Raw genomic sequence first — 17,951 nt, forward strand, 5'->3', positions numbered from 1 at the left:
TTGGAAGATTTTAATCTTTAATTTTTCAATCACAAGAGAAAGTAGCCTGCTGATGTTCCTTCTAAGGTTACCCTAACCCTGACCTTAGAAGGAACATCAGGGCAGTTGTCAGGCTTGTGTTTGATCAGGAGATTCACAGAGCCCCTCTGTTGGACTCAAAGAACTTAGTTAAAAACTCCAGCAGCACAAACCTCACAAGCACTTAAGCTGCTGTACAGCGTGATGCTGATCAGTTAGGGTCAGTTAGGGCGGCTGCATTAGATTTCACAATCCCTTTCACAACAAACCTTCAACAAATGATTTGCCTTTCCTCAAAGCCATGAAAAAGGCACTCTAAAACAATACAAATAGAGTAAATACCGTGGCTGTTCAGAGAAATGGGCCAAGGTGCTGAAAAGATTAAATCTCATCCTACTAATGGGAATACTTGCCAGTTTCCTGCTTTGTTTTACCCATTTCTGGGTAAGTGTTCCTCAGCAATGCGTGCCTTATTTGTCTTGGTTCCGGAGCCATTTCTGTTTGAGGAAAACAATGGGGCTTAACAGATATAGCCCCAGGTAATAACAAGATCAGGTTTCCTTGTATCTGTGCCCTAAATAAATGCAGAGAAATTAGAATGGATACGTGAGAGTAGACGTCAGTCACTAGAAGGAGAGTTCACCGACAAGAGGGGCAACAAAAACAACACAAAGGAAATGAGTAAAATATGATAAGAAATTGATTTAAACATTAAAGCCTTGTACCTTTCATTACAGGACAATCTTTCAAATGGCCATATTGTTCCATTTAGGTGCAGTCCCTGTGATTTAGCTTTAATTTTCATTTGTGTTCTCCAAGAGAGAAAGCAGTTTGTAAATCTACCAGCAGGCACTTCACAGAACATGAGGGCTTAGATAATAGCAGGATGTCTTCACTGTGTGTTTTATTATATTTTTTTAGGTCACGCCACAGGCTACTCATTTAGAGGAAATTGTTCACAGATCTTAATGCAATCACTGTCTTCATCAACAACAAAGCTTCTTTTCCTCCAATTCACTGTTGCACATTGTCACTGACTATGCTGTTTTCCTCTTAACATGGACAGGCTTTATTAATTTTCCTGAAGAGTCGTCTTCTATTCAGTTTGTCTTGAGACAAGTGCCAGATGAACTTGAAATAGCTGAATTTTCAGTGAATACAGAGTTTGTTGTTTTGGACCATTTTACCAACCTTGGAATGAGAGCTCAGACATCAATGTTGATCAAGTGTTGATCCTCTAATTTAATGCTTGGCAAGTGAGTAAATACATTTCCCAAGATTTGTAACTATTCCCTAAAAATAGCTTTCCAGAACAGCTGGATAACATGTGGTCAACAATAAGATGCCATCAAGGTGCTATTATGTCTAAAATATTATCACTTTACACACCACAGCTACACATTTACCAGTCCTTTTAGAGAGGAATAAAAGAAAAGACTACTAATAAACATTATATTTTGACATTTAAAATGGATTCTGTTACTATGGGCATTAATTCTGTCTCTTTATAGATCATATTACATAATGTAACTGCAGCTGACATAACCTCTGTCTCAGCCTGTTTAATGTTTGGGTTTCCATCCTGTCCTGTGTCCAGCAGAGCATGTCTGCTCAAAACAGTCTGGGAGTCATGACACTCTTAACTCCAGGGGTATCTCAGTCTAGACGTCTCGGCTATATACTTTACACTCATTTTTGCAACAGGATGTCTTCTGAGAAAATGTCCATGCTGTTTTAATTGCAACTCTAGAAAGAAGAATGACAGCATGTGCTCAAACAATCTAGTTATCGTTCCATGAAATGAATGAAGACAGGTAGCGAGGTGTCCCGCAGGGTCACACGCGACGGAACACTTTAAAGGAGTTCCAACAACTAAAAATCTTTTGTCTTGTTGGAAAAATATTAGGATAGATTTCACCTGAAATTAAAACTTCTTAGGAGGCTACTGAGGTATAATGTCTGAAATTCTACAATCAGTCATTTTGTTGTTAGTAACAACGTACAAGGAAGAGAAGAAGCACCTGTTTGCTAACTAACTAAAAGGCATCTGTGAAACCTTTCATTTCTGTTGCTCATTGTTGCTCTGGGATTGATAAGTGCCCACAGTCATGATAACAAAGGAACATGTCAGCCACTAACAGCCTTATAAAACAGCAGTGATTATCCAGCTTTGACAAAACAGACAATAATGTGCAACATGATCAGTTTCTTGTTGGTACTGGCTTTTTCAAGACATTTGTTGATAATAAGAAAAATTCAAATTGGGCAAAGTTATGTGCACAGCACATGTTAAATAGGTCATAAAGGGACAGATTGATTAAAAACTTGGGACTGCTATATATAATGTATAAAGGACAAAATTCATTAAATGATTGGGCTTGGGCGCCTGTCGATTCAGACAGGATTTACATGTGCATTTACAAAACTGCAGCGCTGGCACTAGTTATTGAACACAGGGGGTGAGTGAGTGTTTAGGGGAAAGGCATTATTGTTTACTAGAACCACATCACTGGGAGAATTGTTGGCTCTAATTCAGCGGTGGACTGAAGTACACTTTTGAGGCTCTTGTAGTTGAGGATTTGAGCCAACTTTATTCTCATATATGCTACTATTAACCTACGACCCCTACTGTTTTTTATGTCATTATATCTGATAACTAACAGCTCCCCCTTAAAGATTCCAAGTTTAAACTTCTCAGACGGTTTAACTGGGCCAATGAAGTAAAAACATCCATGACTTTACAAAAAAAGAAATCAAAGACTGGAGGAAAGTCCAATAAATAAAAAATAAATAAAATCCTCTTCCCCACCTGTAATCATCTGACAACTTCTTTTTCTTCTTATCCTTTAAAAGAGAGATCCTTTAAAGTGATTTAACAAGATTACTTGTACTTTACTTGTATGAAGTACTAGCCTTAAAAATGATAAAACAACTGCTGTAGATTTAGGAAGCTACTGCAAATCATAGCAACAACCCAGTGCTGTTAATCAAGGCACATATTTAATAAGCTTTTGTAGGTTAAACAATTTAAGTGTCTTCGTATTTTGGAGCTCTTATCAGTCCACACCAATCATTTCATTCAACCTCATTCTAGATCAGCGTTTTCTCCCAGATGTCTCTGATTTAGGGTCATTGAGAAAGTGTATGAATAGAGTACTTTCAGCCATCTGACACACTGCCAGAAATTTGTAATCTCATGTCCACTTTAGTCCAAGAAGTGACCTAAGACTGTGTTCTTTTATGTCTATGTAGCGCTGCTTCTGGCAGACTGGGCAGCATGTACATATGAGGTAATGCTGATGAAGTCTACAGGTCAGCCACACCAAACCTGGCTGCAACATTGATAACAAACACATGAGGTAGTGATCATTGTCTATTTTTTTTTTTTCTTTTAAACTAGCATTCCGGTTGACAAGTGGTACCTCTTTGCTTTGACCCAGTGGACAGAGACGCTGTAGGGCAGGAAGCATGAGGTTCTTTTGGGTGACAGAGGAGGTTGACAAAGGCGGCTGATGGATAGGCATGTTCCACTGACTTCTTCCTGTGAATCCATGGGAGCCAATTTTATTTCAGAATCTGCTAGAAGCATTTCATATCAACAACGGATAAAACGGATGTGTGTGATGTGAATGAGGTTACCCATAGTGATAGTTGCCCCCAGCTCTACAGAGCTTTATAGCATTTTCAGCTCATTGTTTTGGCTTTGTCAGCAATAAATAAATACTCTTTTGGTTCACTCTCAGCACTTCCACAGTGGCGGGGGAGTGGAGACCAAAAATGGAGCTTAAAGAAGAATGAATTATATTGGACTGCTATTCATCAGGTGACCAGAAACAAAGCTCTAAATAATAGATGTTGTCTCTTGAAGTTAACGATATCAATCTGAAACACAATAATATTTCTAGATTTCATTTGCAGTTTGTTTCTGCTGCCATCAAGTGGCAATAAAATCAATTACTGCAAGTTGAAGGATTTATGCTAGGAATTCTGGAATTAAATTTTACTGAGTTCAAGAAGGACAGCAAATGCCAATAATCCATCCTATTGGAAAAAGAGTTTTTATTGATCTTTCTACTTCAGCTAAAAGTTCATGATATGAAATTTTTGTTTGAAGATGTTCAATCTCGTCCGCTTCGCGTTCCTTCTTGCTCCCTTCCCCTTGGGGATTTGACTGTGGAAACCAGGAATCACAATGGATTAACTTTTCCTGTTGCAATAAATGTATGTCTCCCCCCTCCCCCGCTGAAACTGGTAACAATTTTCTTTGCAGTTGTTTCTAATCTTCTTCAGAATGTATTGTTTTAGTGTGCTTGCTCTCCCACAAAATAAATAGTAAGTCTGTTTTTCATTGTTTTTGTTTGAAGTTTTAATTGGATGCACTTGGGCCTCACAGATGGGCCACATGGCTGTCGTTCCGTGAACAGGTAATATGAAGAGGTGAAGACACTTTACTGGAGGAGGATGAGCTGGCATTTCCCTCAGACAGACTGTCAACAACTGCAGGTAGAGAGATATGCATCCCAGAGACAGTGAAGTACAAAAAAACTGCTTTACCGTTTCCTGCATTTTCTCTTTTCACTGAAAAACCTTCCATTGAAACTTGTGCCAGACAGATTTTCAAACATTCAGAGTGCTTGTTGAAATCCATTTGGTGTAGCAGATGTGCGCTGTATATTCATAGAAATGTGTGTTGGCTTAAAATAGCCTCTAGATTGTCTAAGCTTTTGGAACTAACGCTGACTTCATAGTTGAGCAGGCTAAAGCAAAATCAAAGAGAATTTGTAAAGCCGGAGAGGAAGCACTAAAGGCCCCAGGAATGTTTCTGTTTCCCAAATCTTATAGTAGCATCACTTGCAACCTGATGGTCCTACTTCAGAGCCGTCATGCTTGAATTGGATGTTATGAAAGGTGTCATACCTTTATGATTTGAAAAAACAAAAAACAAAAACCTAGTAGCGCTCCATAGGCTGTTTAAAACATCTTAATCTCAACCTTGGAATCTGTGCGCTGATATGCCATTAGTCCTTCTTCAGGTAGATTTGTGGATTCAGAGTTGTTCAGTGAAAACGTAGGGGTCGATAAATTCCCTTTCCCAAAGCACCGTCCTTGATGAATGATAATCATGTAGAATGAGTGAAGTGGGCTTCACTTAAAAGGAAAAATGGGCCTGCGGTCAGAGTCGACCTGTGAAATATTTTTGGCACTCTTTAAGTGTGGCAGAGATGGCAGCGAGCGGTAGTGAAGTCTTTCCCCAGTCTGACACTTCCGCCAGCCAAAGTGGGACATGCACTGATGGACCCTGTTGTCTGCCAGCACCACCGAGGTCGTTGTTGTACAGCACTTCAACTCTTTTCTCCTGTTGTTGTTCGCGCACCTGTGTGATCTTCTCTGACAGCTACGCTCTGTCTGGAACAGGACCCAGCTACCCAAACTGTACTCCAATTTTCCGAGTGCAGCCCAGTTTAGTTTAGTGTTTGTAAATTGTACTTCAAGTATTTCTAAATATTATAAAATGTGTGTTTTCCACACTGTCACAGAAACTGTTTACCTGAGGAAACATTGTAAGAGTCATAAATCAAAGTTGAGTCCAGTAAAAGTTTCCACCCGAGCTGATAACAGCAACGGAGCTCTGGGGAGAAGTTCCAAATTATGAGGAAAAAACACTTTTTTTTCTGGTCATTCAATGAGACAGCCTCATTTCTACAGAACTAAACTACAACCAATAGATGTAATAAGACACTGGAAGACACTGCATTACATTTTCTATAATCATAAGCATAGATAGTTTTACTAATAACAAAGACATTGAGACTGTATATATAAATAAAATGTTCAAATTCAACACATTTGTTCTCCCAGAATGTCCATTCTTAAAGTATCATAACCACTTGTGGTGACTACAGCGTTGTTCAGCTTTTTTATCATAATGTTTAATGGCTTAAAGCGGAATGCCTATAACTATGTTTGCCAAAAATCACAAGACAGTGTGAAGTACTTTTGTTGCCTAAAGCTTATCTCAGACTGGACTTCAGATTAAAAACCCCAGCTTCAACTCCAGTGTTTATTGCCCTTCTGTTCCGACCTCCTGGTGAGTCAAAAAAAAAAAAAAAAGATTCTCCTCTGAGTACAATCCAGCCAGCTAGAAATTTCATGGTTATAGTAAATGCAACATTACATTTGACTCAAATACAGGATGTGTGATGATTCATTGGCCTGCGCTATATAATAATTTTCTTTGTAACTTTGTAGTTCGTCACAATTGTGCCACACTTTGTCCACAACTATAGCTCATTAACAGCAATGAGTTTGGTTCACACAAAGAATATTTGAGATAAGGCCTAATGATTTCTGAAGTTAAGAGAGGACATGCCTTTCAAGCCACTCTCTCAACTCTCTTGAGAAACTAAAGTGGATTTTGCATGAAGAACATTGCGGTAAGCAAGCATAAAGCCACTCTCTGTTCTGCAGCCAGCTCCTCTGAGAATCAGGAGGAGGATCAGCTCCAGAGGATCAGCTCCACAGATGAAAGAGAGGTCAAGGTGGGGGTTTTTTCTCCTCCTCCTCCCTAAATCAAGCTTCTCCTCATCGCCTTTCCTCCTCTCATCCCACACTTGAAGCAGACATGGGATGTGGAATTGTGCTGGCCACGTGGAGCCAGGCTGATTGAATGAAAGCACTGAACCACCCAGTAACACAATTGTGGTTGGATGGATTGATGGATGGATTTGATATAATAATTACAAGCATTTGCTTTTGTTTAGCTGTTTTCGTAGTTGCTCTATTTTTTGGATTTAGTAATGCAGTGTGCATAGGCAGCACAGCAGCATGGTTAGCGCTGTCGCCCCAAAATAAGAAGGTCACAGTTCGGTTGAAGTTGAATGAATGCAGTGTGCACTATTTAATGTCTTATTATATATATATTACAGAACAGTACATCTTCCCTGCTGTGTTGCTGTAGAATATTCTCAACATTTGAAGAGAAGTATTATAGCTCACAAACAAACAGAACAAATAGGATATACATTTTTTAAAATATATCCATATCACAAAAAAGTAGGCATCAAATACATTTTGTGACTTATTATCCAACTTTATGTTGAGAGTGAGATAAGAAAAACATCCTGAAATCTATTCACAAAATAAGAAAAAATACAACAAGCCAACAAGCAACAGCACGTCTGCCAACAGAAAAGCAGAACCTGTTATTTTTAGCTTTCAGGTCCGGTCATGTACAGATGGAACAACGGTCTGAGTTTTTAATTGCTAAAATGATGCTTGTTGGCCCTTTTTTGATTTGTAATAGTTTTTACACTAAGCAAAGCTAATTGCTAATTTCTAGCTCTATCCTACTGTGAGGTGCGAGGACAAAGTTCTCTTGTTTCACTTTTGGTGAGAAAAATGTCAACTTCTAATATTTTACCCATTTTCATCTGCTGAGTCAGCCTAAGACCGACTAATTTGTCTCTTTTTTCAAAGAAAATGTTTTATGGGTTTACACAAGAGTTCAGTACTTTCAAATCTAATGATTCACTTCTGTATTGCCCCCAAAGTCCATACTTAAGGTTTTAATGCCCACACAGTGGAGCCACTTCCCTTCAAATTTCCTCTGGATATTACATTTGTTACATCTGGAGAATCCACAGTGTTCCTCTCTTACTTTCAGTGAGAGAGATGGGAAAATCATCAAAACATGGTTGGATGTAGATTTGATTTCATAACAGGTGATTTTAGAGCCACTGTGGAACGACAGTAACATCCACAGTGAATGCATTTTTTGTTTTCAGTTTTTCTGTTGCTGTTGTTTTTTGTTTTTATCTAACTCAGCAGATTTCTTCTTTTCCTGTTTTTTTTTTCCTGTCAGACAGCTGTTTTGTTTTGTTTTGTTTTGTTTTTTTTCCGTTAGTGTAGTACTACAGCCCAAATGGTTTTACTGAGAGCTGAGTGTTAAGAATTAATGATGTTAAAGTAATCATAAATCAATAAACATTTATATTAAAATTAGTCTTTTATGATGGAAAAAACATCGGATTTTGACAAGATTTGAATGACAGATGTTTGTTTATGTATCATTTGGCTGACTCCTACGCAGTACGCGCAAACTGAATTATTCTGGTGTTGTAGCCAACAATAACAATGAGCCCACCTGTATTCTGCTGATTTTCTCACAATAAAACATGGAACATGTTAACGTATAAAAGAGCTCATCAACTTTCTGTGTAAGGAAATTTTGTTTGAGGATGCCCCCCTCCCTTCCACAGGCTTAAATAAAGCTAAAATTAAAAGCTAAACACGAGCACCTCCCTGTGCAGTGTGTGTGTTCCGCTTCTGTGCCCCTCTCCACCTCACATAGCCCCCAAAGGGACTTTCACTTTCCCTACACACTTCCAAACTTCCTGTCAGCCCAAACAACCCCTTCACCCTGGACCTCCTGGCCCCTTCACTTCGATCTTGCGCTGCAAACCGCCTCACCACAAACACACACACACACACACTTACATGGATCATTGTCTCAACTATGGACAGCTCTGTACTCCACCATCTGTTAAGCACTCTCCCAGCTGTTGCCCACACTCTCCATGCTCAGCAAAATAACAGCCCTTGGAGCTGGTGACACGCACACAGGACAGAAATTACACAGGACTGTCCTTTAATTAGAAGCAATTCTCGTGTCTAGCCAGAATGCAGGTTGAGTCAGCTGTCAACCTGGTCAACAGACCCATGTCATCCCACTAACCCCCCCCCCCCCCCCCCCCCCCCCAGGCCAATTTCATGGCACCCACTGACTGGTTATTGGTTATTAAAACCTCCTTTTGTTTTCTGCCCGAAAACCATTGAGGGTTCCCTCTTCCTGTTTTGTTTTGTTTTGTTTTTTTTGTTCTTTTAGCCAGCCTGGTTGACTTTGGCTTTGGTCTGGTCCTGTGAGGTTAAAAGTTTCCAAACACCGCACGTTTACAAGCTGTTACTGTATGGTGAAATGTTAATTTGAAAGGCAATATGCTTTCCAGCCAGCACTGCTTGGATTCAGCCCTTACAGTGGGAAACACTGGAGATTAAATCATCTGCAGGTGGAAATACGGACATGCAGCATCTGGGAATTTGCCCACCGAAATCTCAAATCAATGGCAGACTCCACTGAAGCAAATGCAAAGTTTAGTGTTTTGTATACTGAGCGTGTGAAACCAAACAAGGATGGTTCAACTGTGCAGCTAATCTAAGAGAAAAATCGCTCTACTTTACTTACTTGCATTTTTTATAAGCTGTTCTGATGGAGCAAGTTAAAATCAAATGTGCACGTGTTCTTCCTGCATTATGTAATATTTGGTCATATGGAAGGACTTTGTATGTGACCACATGCTGCTCTAATCACAACTCTGTCTGGCCTTCATGTACCTCAATAACTCTGCAGCCACTGTCCGAGAAAACTGGTCCATTGACTGCCATTGTGAATCTGGTTTGATTGCAGCACATTTATTGACCATTTGCTGGATAAGTTATAAGAGTAGATGAGGGGAATACCACATGTTTTAGAAAGGGGGGGGGGGCGTCAGTGTACACTCATCTGGATCTGTCCTTTCCCCAGAAAGAAAAAGGACCTGATTCTGATTATCGGACAACAGTTACCCTTTGGGCCCAACATTCTGGTGCTCAGTGCACAATGGACTGATTAATACACATCTGGACCTGTGAAAAAAAAAAAAAACAACTGCATTTTTTTTTCCTCAAAAAGTTTGCTGTAAATCTTGTGCATATTTGGCTGATGGGATTTTATGGTATAAAAGAAAAAAAAAGTGATGATGTCTTTGCAGCAGGAGAGGCCCTTTGCTGATAATTTCATCTGGGTTTCAACCAATATGACGCATTTCTAAATACAACAGTCTCCAAAGGTGTCAGCAAACAGCAAAGGTTCTGGTTCTCTAAGAGGGGTATTCATTAAAACTGCCAGTGTTTATGTCACGATTTTGCGACAAACTGATCATGTAATTCATTTGTTCATGATGTTGAATCGTGGCCTTGTCAAAGAACCAGTATCTGAACAATTTCGTTTCCTGGAAGTGGGAGAAAACATCTGTCTGAAAGTGCTGCATTGCAATCCCAAGATGCAGGCTGATGGCAAAGCGTCCTGTGCATATGCTTCCTCCCAAGAGACAACTGTCTTTGATGAGCAGAGAAAGGAGAGAGTTTGACCCACTCTTGTAGACACACACAGACCCCTGCAGCAAAGTGACTCAAATGTTTTGTTTGCAGGCACCATGAAATGAATGCTCTTCATTAACCTCATTGTTTATAGTGGCTGGCAGGCTTGCCTGGAGTTTCCATGTCAGTTTGACCTCCTGTAACAGCCCATGTTTGGGCATGGTAACCGTTCACTGTAACTTCAGATCACGAAACTCCGTGAGCTCCACCTGGGATTAGTGGCAGGAACTGTTCTGTCTACTCGTATCATCCTGCCAGTTCCCTAAGCGGCAAACCATATGGACTTCCTCTTTATGCAGGCTGAATGGAGGAAGCTTGCAGACATTTGGGGGAGGATACTGGTGCGAGATGGGGGGCCCATGGACCCACAGAGCTCTGTTTGTTCTGGGTTAATGGGTTAACCTGGACAGGGAGTGGTGGAAGTGGGTTAGAGCCTGTTTGTTTGGAAAAAAAATGATGAAAGACATAACGAAAAAGAAACGGTGTCATTTTCCAGGAGGAGACACGGCGGTGCTGTGTTCAGGCACAATTGCATGAAACAGAGGGGTTATTTTCAAAAAGCAGCAGTGACAAAGCACAGATGCTTGACGCTAAACTTTACCTGTGTTTCTGCTGATAGTAAATCTGTGTTTGTTTTAATGTCTTTACACGGAGCTGATGCACAATCCAAACCCTCCAAACTCAATGGCATGAACTTCAGATGTGAGCTCACCTTTAGATTGAAACGGCGGTCTGTGTCATTATTGTTACCTCTGTGAGCACAAAAACCACAGAAGCAAAGCCTAAAGGACTTATTCGTGGTTACTGTGCTGTTAAGTGAACAGGAGAATCAAAGTTACTTGTGCTGTCTGATCATGAGTGGGCTCTGCACCCCCCCTGCTGAGAAAATCTGTCTTGGCTCTCGGATGAGGGCGAACTATTAGGGATATTTGTGCAAATACTTTTTTGCAGAATGTTGGCTATGTTGTAAACTAGGCCCACTCTGAGTCCCTCTGCGCTGGAAGAACGGCTCCTCTTGGAGCCAAAACAACAGCTGCAGCACCGGGCAGATAGACTCATCAGCAAACAACATGAGGCTGCACCAGCTGATCTGGTCTATTTTTCTCTTGCATTATTTCAGCCCTCACTCTTTGTGTGTTTAGTAGTGTGTGTGTGTGTGTGGGGGGGGGAGAGATAAAAGGGCAACTATCCTCCTTGCCACTGAGATGTGCCCTCTGTCCTGCTGAGTGAACTCAGCATTGCACTGGCTTTTGGGGGCTAATACAGTAGTCAAAGCTGACAAAAAGGCATCGACGAACACAAGCCAGAACTCCATCCGTGATGTCACGAGTCAGTTAACTGGTGAAATCCAACACCACCAGCTGGAGCCGTGTTCGGGCTGAAAACGGCTCCTCTTACACTGCTGCAAGTCACGGCACATAGCTGAGACCACCGCCTGGAGGTGTAAAGGCGCAGAGCTGGATCTGCTGGTGTTGGAGAGCACTCTGAGAGGGAGAGAGAGAGCTCTGATCTCTCTGCACCACACAGGAGCAGTCGAGTCAAACTACCGCCGCGGTCGCTCTTTAAGCCAGCTTTTTTTTTTTTTTTTTTTTTTAATTCAGTGCAACTTGCTGCGCGTCCCCCACTTGGATAGAAATAGTCCGATCGCTGCGCGCCGCAGAGCGCAAAAAGGGGGCGCAGAGAGGTCTCTCCTCCTGGACTGCAATGCGATGAGGAAACTCTGAGGTGGCCAGTGCTTCACTCCGTCCACTTCACGCCTCCTTTGGCTGTAACCAAAGAGGTTAGCCCATGAACAGGTATCCCCTTGAGTGTGATTCTGTTTTCACCCAGATCTCTGCTGCCTGGACAAATGCATACAAATGCATTTAGGAGCTCAACGGACAAGGAGTGGACACGTTTCCGCGGCAGCAACGTAAGTGGCTGATTTGATTGGAATTGCAGGCCAGTGTTAAACTGCAGTGTGCCACTAGAACTCTTCCCTAGGCTGATTTTTTTCATTTAAAATGGCAACTGAGGGATTTTATTTCTGTTCTGGCTCTTTCCCTGACAGGGGCGCCACTTCACCAAACGTGGTCCCTGCAGAGACACTTTCTTGTCACTAAAACGTGACTGACATTGTATAGTATTTTTATTTAGCCAATAGGTGACATTTCTAGAGTTTATCAATCAGTTTCTCTTTTATGGTATTTCTAGTTCAATCAGTTGGTTTCATATTGCCTTTTCACTCTTATGTTCTGTATAATGAACATCACTGCTCACTGATGTCCAGCTTGAAGTTACATGTATCTGAACTCATGTTTTACTCTTGGGTTGGTCTTGATGAATGTAGCTGACATCTAAAGTCTTGGCTTTGAACTCGCTCTTGAGACATGCAGCCTGGGATCTCCAACAATATAATCTGAATAGCATGTGGCCCGATGAACCCCCTTCTTCTTATTTGCCTTTCACTCACACAGCCAAGATAAACTCAGAAAAAAACAGTGCATCAAGGGTGAAAGAGGTTGAATGAGGATGTCTCTGGAGCAATGATGCTTCCTGAGTGTGACTGTGATAAATCAGAGTTAAAGTATATAATGATACAAGCATTACACCAGCGGCCAGTGACTCAAAGACTGGCGAATGAAGCCAACTGGGCCAGTTTGGACTTTTATTGTAAAAAAAAAAAAAAAAAAATCTGTTTAGTGCCTTTAAACCTAAACATTCCTCATGGAAGTGTGTATTGTTGACATCTAGCATGCAGGTTTTGTTGTCCTGTTACATTCAGCTGGGACTGTCGAGCTACAGATATGTGTCCCCCTTCCCCTAAGGGCTGCTTAACTGGAAATTTATGATCGTATCTATATGCTAGCAGAAGTGAATTCAAATGATAAATCTCTTCCAGATGAAGGTGTGTACAAGTCTAAAAGGTTGAAAACAGATTTTTATTTTATCATTGAGAGTGAAAATGAGAGCCTAATGGTAAAATTGAGTAGACTGAGAACAAGTGTGGTCTCCCTTGAATTCATAGAGTGAGTCAGTGTGTATGCATCAGTGGTTAACTGGCTGCTGAGCCGCAGACAATCACCCACTGTTGCAGGCATTGCTGCTCCATTGCTGGAGGGGTTGAACTGTATAGCTCCAGAGACGAGCAGTACTCACATACTGTACACCTGACCGAGGCGATGCGTATCCTTAACACTGGCTGTCAGGTGTTAAAATGATTCACATCTCCAAACCAGAGTTAATATGAAAAGAAAAGTCAAGAGACAAGTCAGTGGAGTACACCAGCAACTTCTTGGGTTTGATTGATTCATCCACTGTGCAGTGCTGGCCATTAACTAAGCAATAATTCAATAACATGATTCTTGTAGTTCACGTAATGCCGCCAGAGGGGGTGATATATTGTATCCTGTTCCAAATATCAGTGGATGCTGAAGAAAGTTCCCCAGAGAAGGAAGCAAATGACCTCTGAGTTCACGGCTGCTGCAATGAAAAAGCTAGTTTGCATCTAAAGAAGCATGCGAACACTAATGCTCATGGTGTAGCACTTAACTGCGTACATGCTTCTATTGAGACACACTGACCTCTCTATGGAATTTTTCTGATAGCAAAATTTGAGTCCACTGAATATTCCATGGCTATTTTTTCATGTATCATCTCAGTCATTTATAAATCTTGTAAACTCTACATATTCAATTATACATTCTAAAATTTTACCATTTTATTTACTCAATAAAGTTATTCATTCATTCATTTTCTATCACTTATCTGGGGGGCAGTTCACTCTGGGTCGAAGGAGGGGTCACCCTGGACAGGCCCCCAGTCCATCACAGGGCCAACACACAGAGACAGACAGAGACCAACAACCACTCACACTCAGACCTACAGACAGTTTAGAGTCATCTATTAACCCAAACATGATGTCTTTGGATGGTGGGAGGAAACCCACACAGGCATAGAAAGAACATGCAAACTCAACACAGAAAGGCCCCAGGCCAGGAACCGAACCCACTTGTTGTGGGGCAACAGCGCTAACCTCTAAGCCGCTGTGCTGCTTTTACTAAAGTTACTTTCATTTTATTTTATATGCAGAAATGGATACGTTGTTTTTTATTTGTTTACATTCTAATTAAACAGCCTGTAAAGTAATACTTTATAATGGGATACATTCTGAATACATTATAAAAGACATGTTTGATTGGGTGTATTTGTCCCATTTTGCCACTGAAACTTGAGTAAAATTAAATAAAAAACACAATAATAAAATTCCCTCAACTGTCGCGGTAACCAGTTATGGTTTTATTTGTCTTTACGTGTACAACCTCCACCATGTCCTGATTACCAGGAAGGTGAATAGAATTACATTTGTGGGTGTCAAATGTTAGAAAACACACAAACCTTCACATTCGGAAGAAAAAATGTCTTTCCTGGAAGCATGTCCGGGTTACTCGGGGTAATAATCCACAGATCTCACATTTCATTAGTAGCTATTTATTTTCTACACATGCCAAAAACCAAGTCTGTTGTTTTGCTTGCTACCTTTTGGGAAAATTGCATTGCTGTTTTTTTTTTTTTTTTTTTTTTTTTTTTTTTTTCCTTTTCATTACAAATCGGTCAATCTGTGAAAAAGGTTTTGACGGTTTCAGGTGATATCTCCCTTGTGAGCTGGATTTACCTTGAAAACAAATGCATGGTGGGATCACAGGCTGTCCTCCTTGTTGCAGGGTGGCCAGATATCACTATCTCACCATCTCCATACTAGCAGCTGTAGGGACTTTGGCCTGTCTGTCTGAGTGACTGTGTTTAACCCTTTAAACATCTGCAGGTCCACCCGCAACAGGAAAAGGGCAAACTAATAAAGCCTGGTGGAAGTTTACTCACAGCCCTTTGTCCACTTGCTGTCTTGTGGACTAGGTCAATCTTTACTCTGGTCTGCAGTGACCTCTTGACACCAGATAGGTGATCTGAAAGAGCTCACAAACAGGAATGATGTCTTAGATAAGATGCATACAGACATGATTGATTGATCTTAGAAAATGGCAAGATAATTTGTAATTTTTTTTCATCAGGCTCTTGGGGTAGTTTGAAAATCAAAGGAAAAATATTTCAAGCCCCAGATAATGAGGAACTACGCGTTAGTAACTGAAACCTGGAAACTGTTGACCTGCTAATTTTCGCTGATGGCCATTTGGACAGCAGAGGAATACAAGCACCTTTACTGCTTCCATAATGAAGTCATTATGTTCAGGATACAGGTGCTAAAACTGAAACACAGCCAGTGGGAAGCGATATTGGCTGTAGATCAGTTACTTAGTCATGTCCAGGAATGCCATGGCTGAGATTGAAAAGTAAAGTATGCAGGAACAGGAACACCTGATGAGCAAGAAACTCAAATGCTCTCATTGAGAGAAACATCCGCTTGTTGAAGCATGTGAATACTGTGTCTGTGTGATGCTGTTTAGGTATTCGGGATCATCTCTGTATATGATGGATGTCATTTGTCAGATATTCAATTTATCACCTACTGTTGCACACACAGTTTCTTACAGCTCCTCAGAGTGATGCGTCTGCTTATGTTTTGGCACTAGTGGTGCTCCCCTCTGTTTTGAATTCCACCCAGTTTAAAACTTTTGCCACATTTTTGGCTAAGGGGTATATAACAGTGGAGGTTAGGCACATGTTCCAAGGTCAAGCTCTATAAACCTCAATTTTCTGAATAACAACTCTTCTTCTACAGACTTTCTACTGTGCTGATATCCTAAAGTCAACAGAGGGGTGGAAATGGATGGGTCAGGCCAGGTGACTCTCATCACCAACACAGCTTTCCCTAGCAATTTTAAAGATAACCCTTCCTCTTTATTTATTCCTTCAAGAACTTCAACATTTCAGATTTGCTTTGGCAAATGAGCAGCTTCGCATGCTTTGTTGTTGACTAATGAATTTCATAAGTGGCCTATCAAATGAGACATGTAAACAGCACACTGTGAATGTCGGAGCTCACAAAGATACCCCCTGACAGACATCAGTGATGAACGTAAGAAAATTGTTTCCCTTCCCTTATTAGGGCTGTAAACATAGCTTAAGTGACTTTGCTCCTGTTTGCCAAACCAAATTGAGCACTTTTCCTCAGCTGAATGAGCCATTGTTAGGTATCCAAGCTAATTTCGAGGGAAGAAATGAAAGATCTGTTACTCCTGGAATGATTCATTACAGAGGGGAGTTTTAAGATGTGATTATTTATAGTCTTGACATGACACCCACTCCCCACATAGTGGTATTTCCCTTAGTCAACACAGCAGTGTTTGGGGAGCTTTGTCTTGCTTTCAGCAGTCTTTTCCATTAACTGTGAGGATTGGGAAGTATGTCATAGTGTGCTGTCACTTATACAGGGATTTGCTGCAGAAATGTATGAAGATACGGTAAAAACTGATGGGAAGGCAAAATGTGGGGCACACCATGCAGACAGTATTGTAACCACGAGTCACTTTCTTCTTGTGTTCTTACAAAAAAAGAAAAAGGCTTTAAAAATGATAGACTCAAAGACTGTGAGTTTACATTGAGACTGAAGGAGAGCAAACTGGTGGGATTAAGGTTGTGGAAAAATCCCACCACATATATCTGCATCACTGATTGTGCTGATGTGCTGTTTCTTGGCAGAGCCTCAGGGATGCCCTAAATAGCGCAGCACTGTGAGACTGTGTGACAGACAGACTGAAAGAAAGAAAAAAAAAAAAGTTGTCAGAATCAGCATCAGATGGCCCCACATGACACAAAGGGAATGTGAAATGTTATATTTAGGGTTTTTTTTTTTTTTTTTTGGTCAGCTGTTAAACCCTGCCAACTTTTAAGCATAGCCACTTGCCCACTGGATTTACCAAGGCCAGATACAAGATTATATTCCTTTATCCCTCCATTCATTTCCTCCATTGACTTTTTCAGGTCGTTATGAAATAACGCAGCACTTTCTAAATGGGGAACAGGTGACAGACACACCTGTTGCCCATCTTTCACTCAGCCCTTTTTTACCAGTCTTCCTCCTCTTTTCTGCCTTCCTCTGTCTCTTTCTTTTGCTGGAGACAAAAAATGCCAAATTTTTCTAGGAAGCCAATATGGCGGCCTGCCTATGGCTCTCAATCAAACTGGGCCACACAAACACTTGAGCCTTTGCTGTATATATATATATATATATATATATATATATATACTGCTCATAAGAGGTGTTCAACCTGTTATTTTGTACATAGCTATCACACTCATGTCACAATCCCTGGGCTTCAGCTATTACAGCCTGTGATTGATTGCATTCTGCTTTCTTAAATAACTACACATTAAAATTGCAAGACTACTGTGTCATTGTGTCTTTTGCACTGTAGTATGTCAGTGCCATTAAATTAGTTGCCAAAGGCCAATTCTTGCTATGTTGGCAGCTGTTACTTGAACACGACTGCCAAGGTGATTGATTTCATTTGAAGCTGTAAATGACACTGAATTTATGTGAATTAGGGTACTGTTGTATACAAAATCAACAACTCCACAGAAACTTGCCGTGAAGCTAAAATTCTTCAGTTTAGGTATATGTTTTGTTTTTTTTTTGTTAATTTAACACTCAATGTACATGCACCCCATTTTAAACTAGTTTAAAAATGATTTACAGATGGAAAGCTTATATAAGTGATGTCAGTCTTCGCTATCTATATTTCTTGCCTCCTACTGCCGAGTGTGCACGTTGTCTCTGTTGCAGCTTTATGGTGGGCAGTGCC

At 40.7% G+C, this 17,951-nt stretch overlaps 1 protein-coding gene across 2 annotated transcripts in view; it reads left to right on the forward strand.

Annotated features, from left to right (window-relative positions):
- The first annotated feature begins 11,813 nt into the window (after nucleotides 1–11,813).
- The window catches only part of col24a1 (collagen type XXIV alpha 1 chain), a 71,926-nt gene continuing 65,788 nt past the window's right edge, over nucleotides 11,814–17,951 (forward strand). For both annotated transcript variants that reach the window (XM_029499408.1, XM_029499409.1), the window contains exon 1: nucleotides 11,814–12,124. In XM_029499408.1, coding sequence (XP_029355268.1) covers nucleotides 12,072–12,124 — 53 coding nt within the window. In that variant the 5' untranslated portion in view covers nucleotides 11,814–12,071. The remainder of the gene's footprint in view (nucleotides 12,125–17,951) is intronic.

Source organism: Echeneis naucrates, chromosome 4 (genome assembly GCF_900963305.1).
Source record: "Echeneis naucrates chromosome 4, fEcheNa1.1, whole genome shotgun sequence".
NCBI classification, from domain to species: domain Eukaryota; kingdom Metazoa; phylum Chordata; class Actinopteri; order Carangiformes; family Echeneidae; genus Echeneis; species Echeneis naucrates.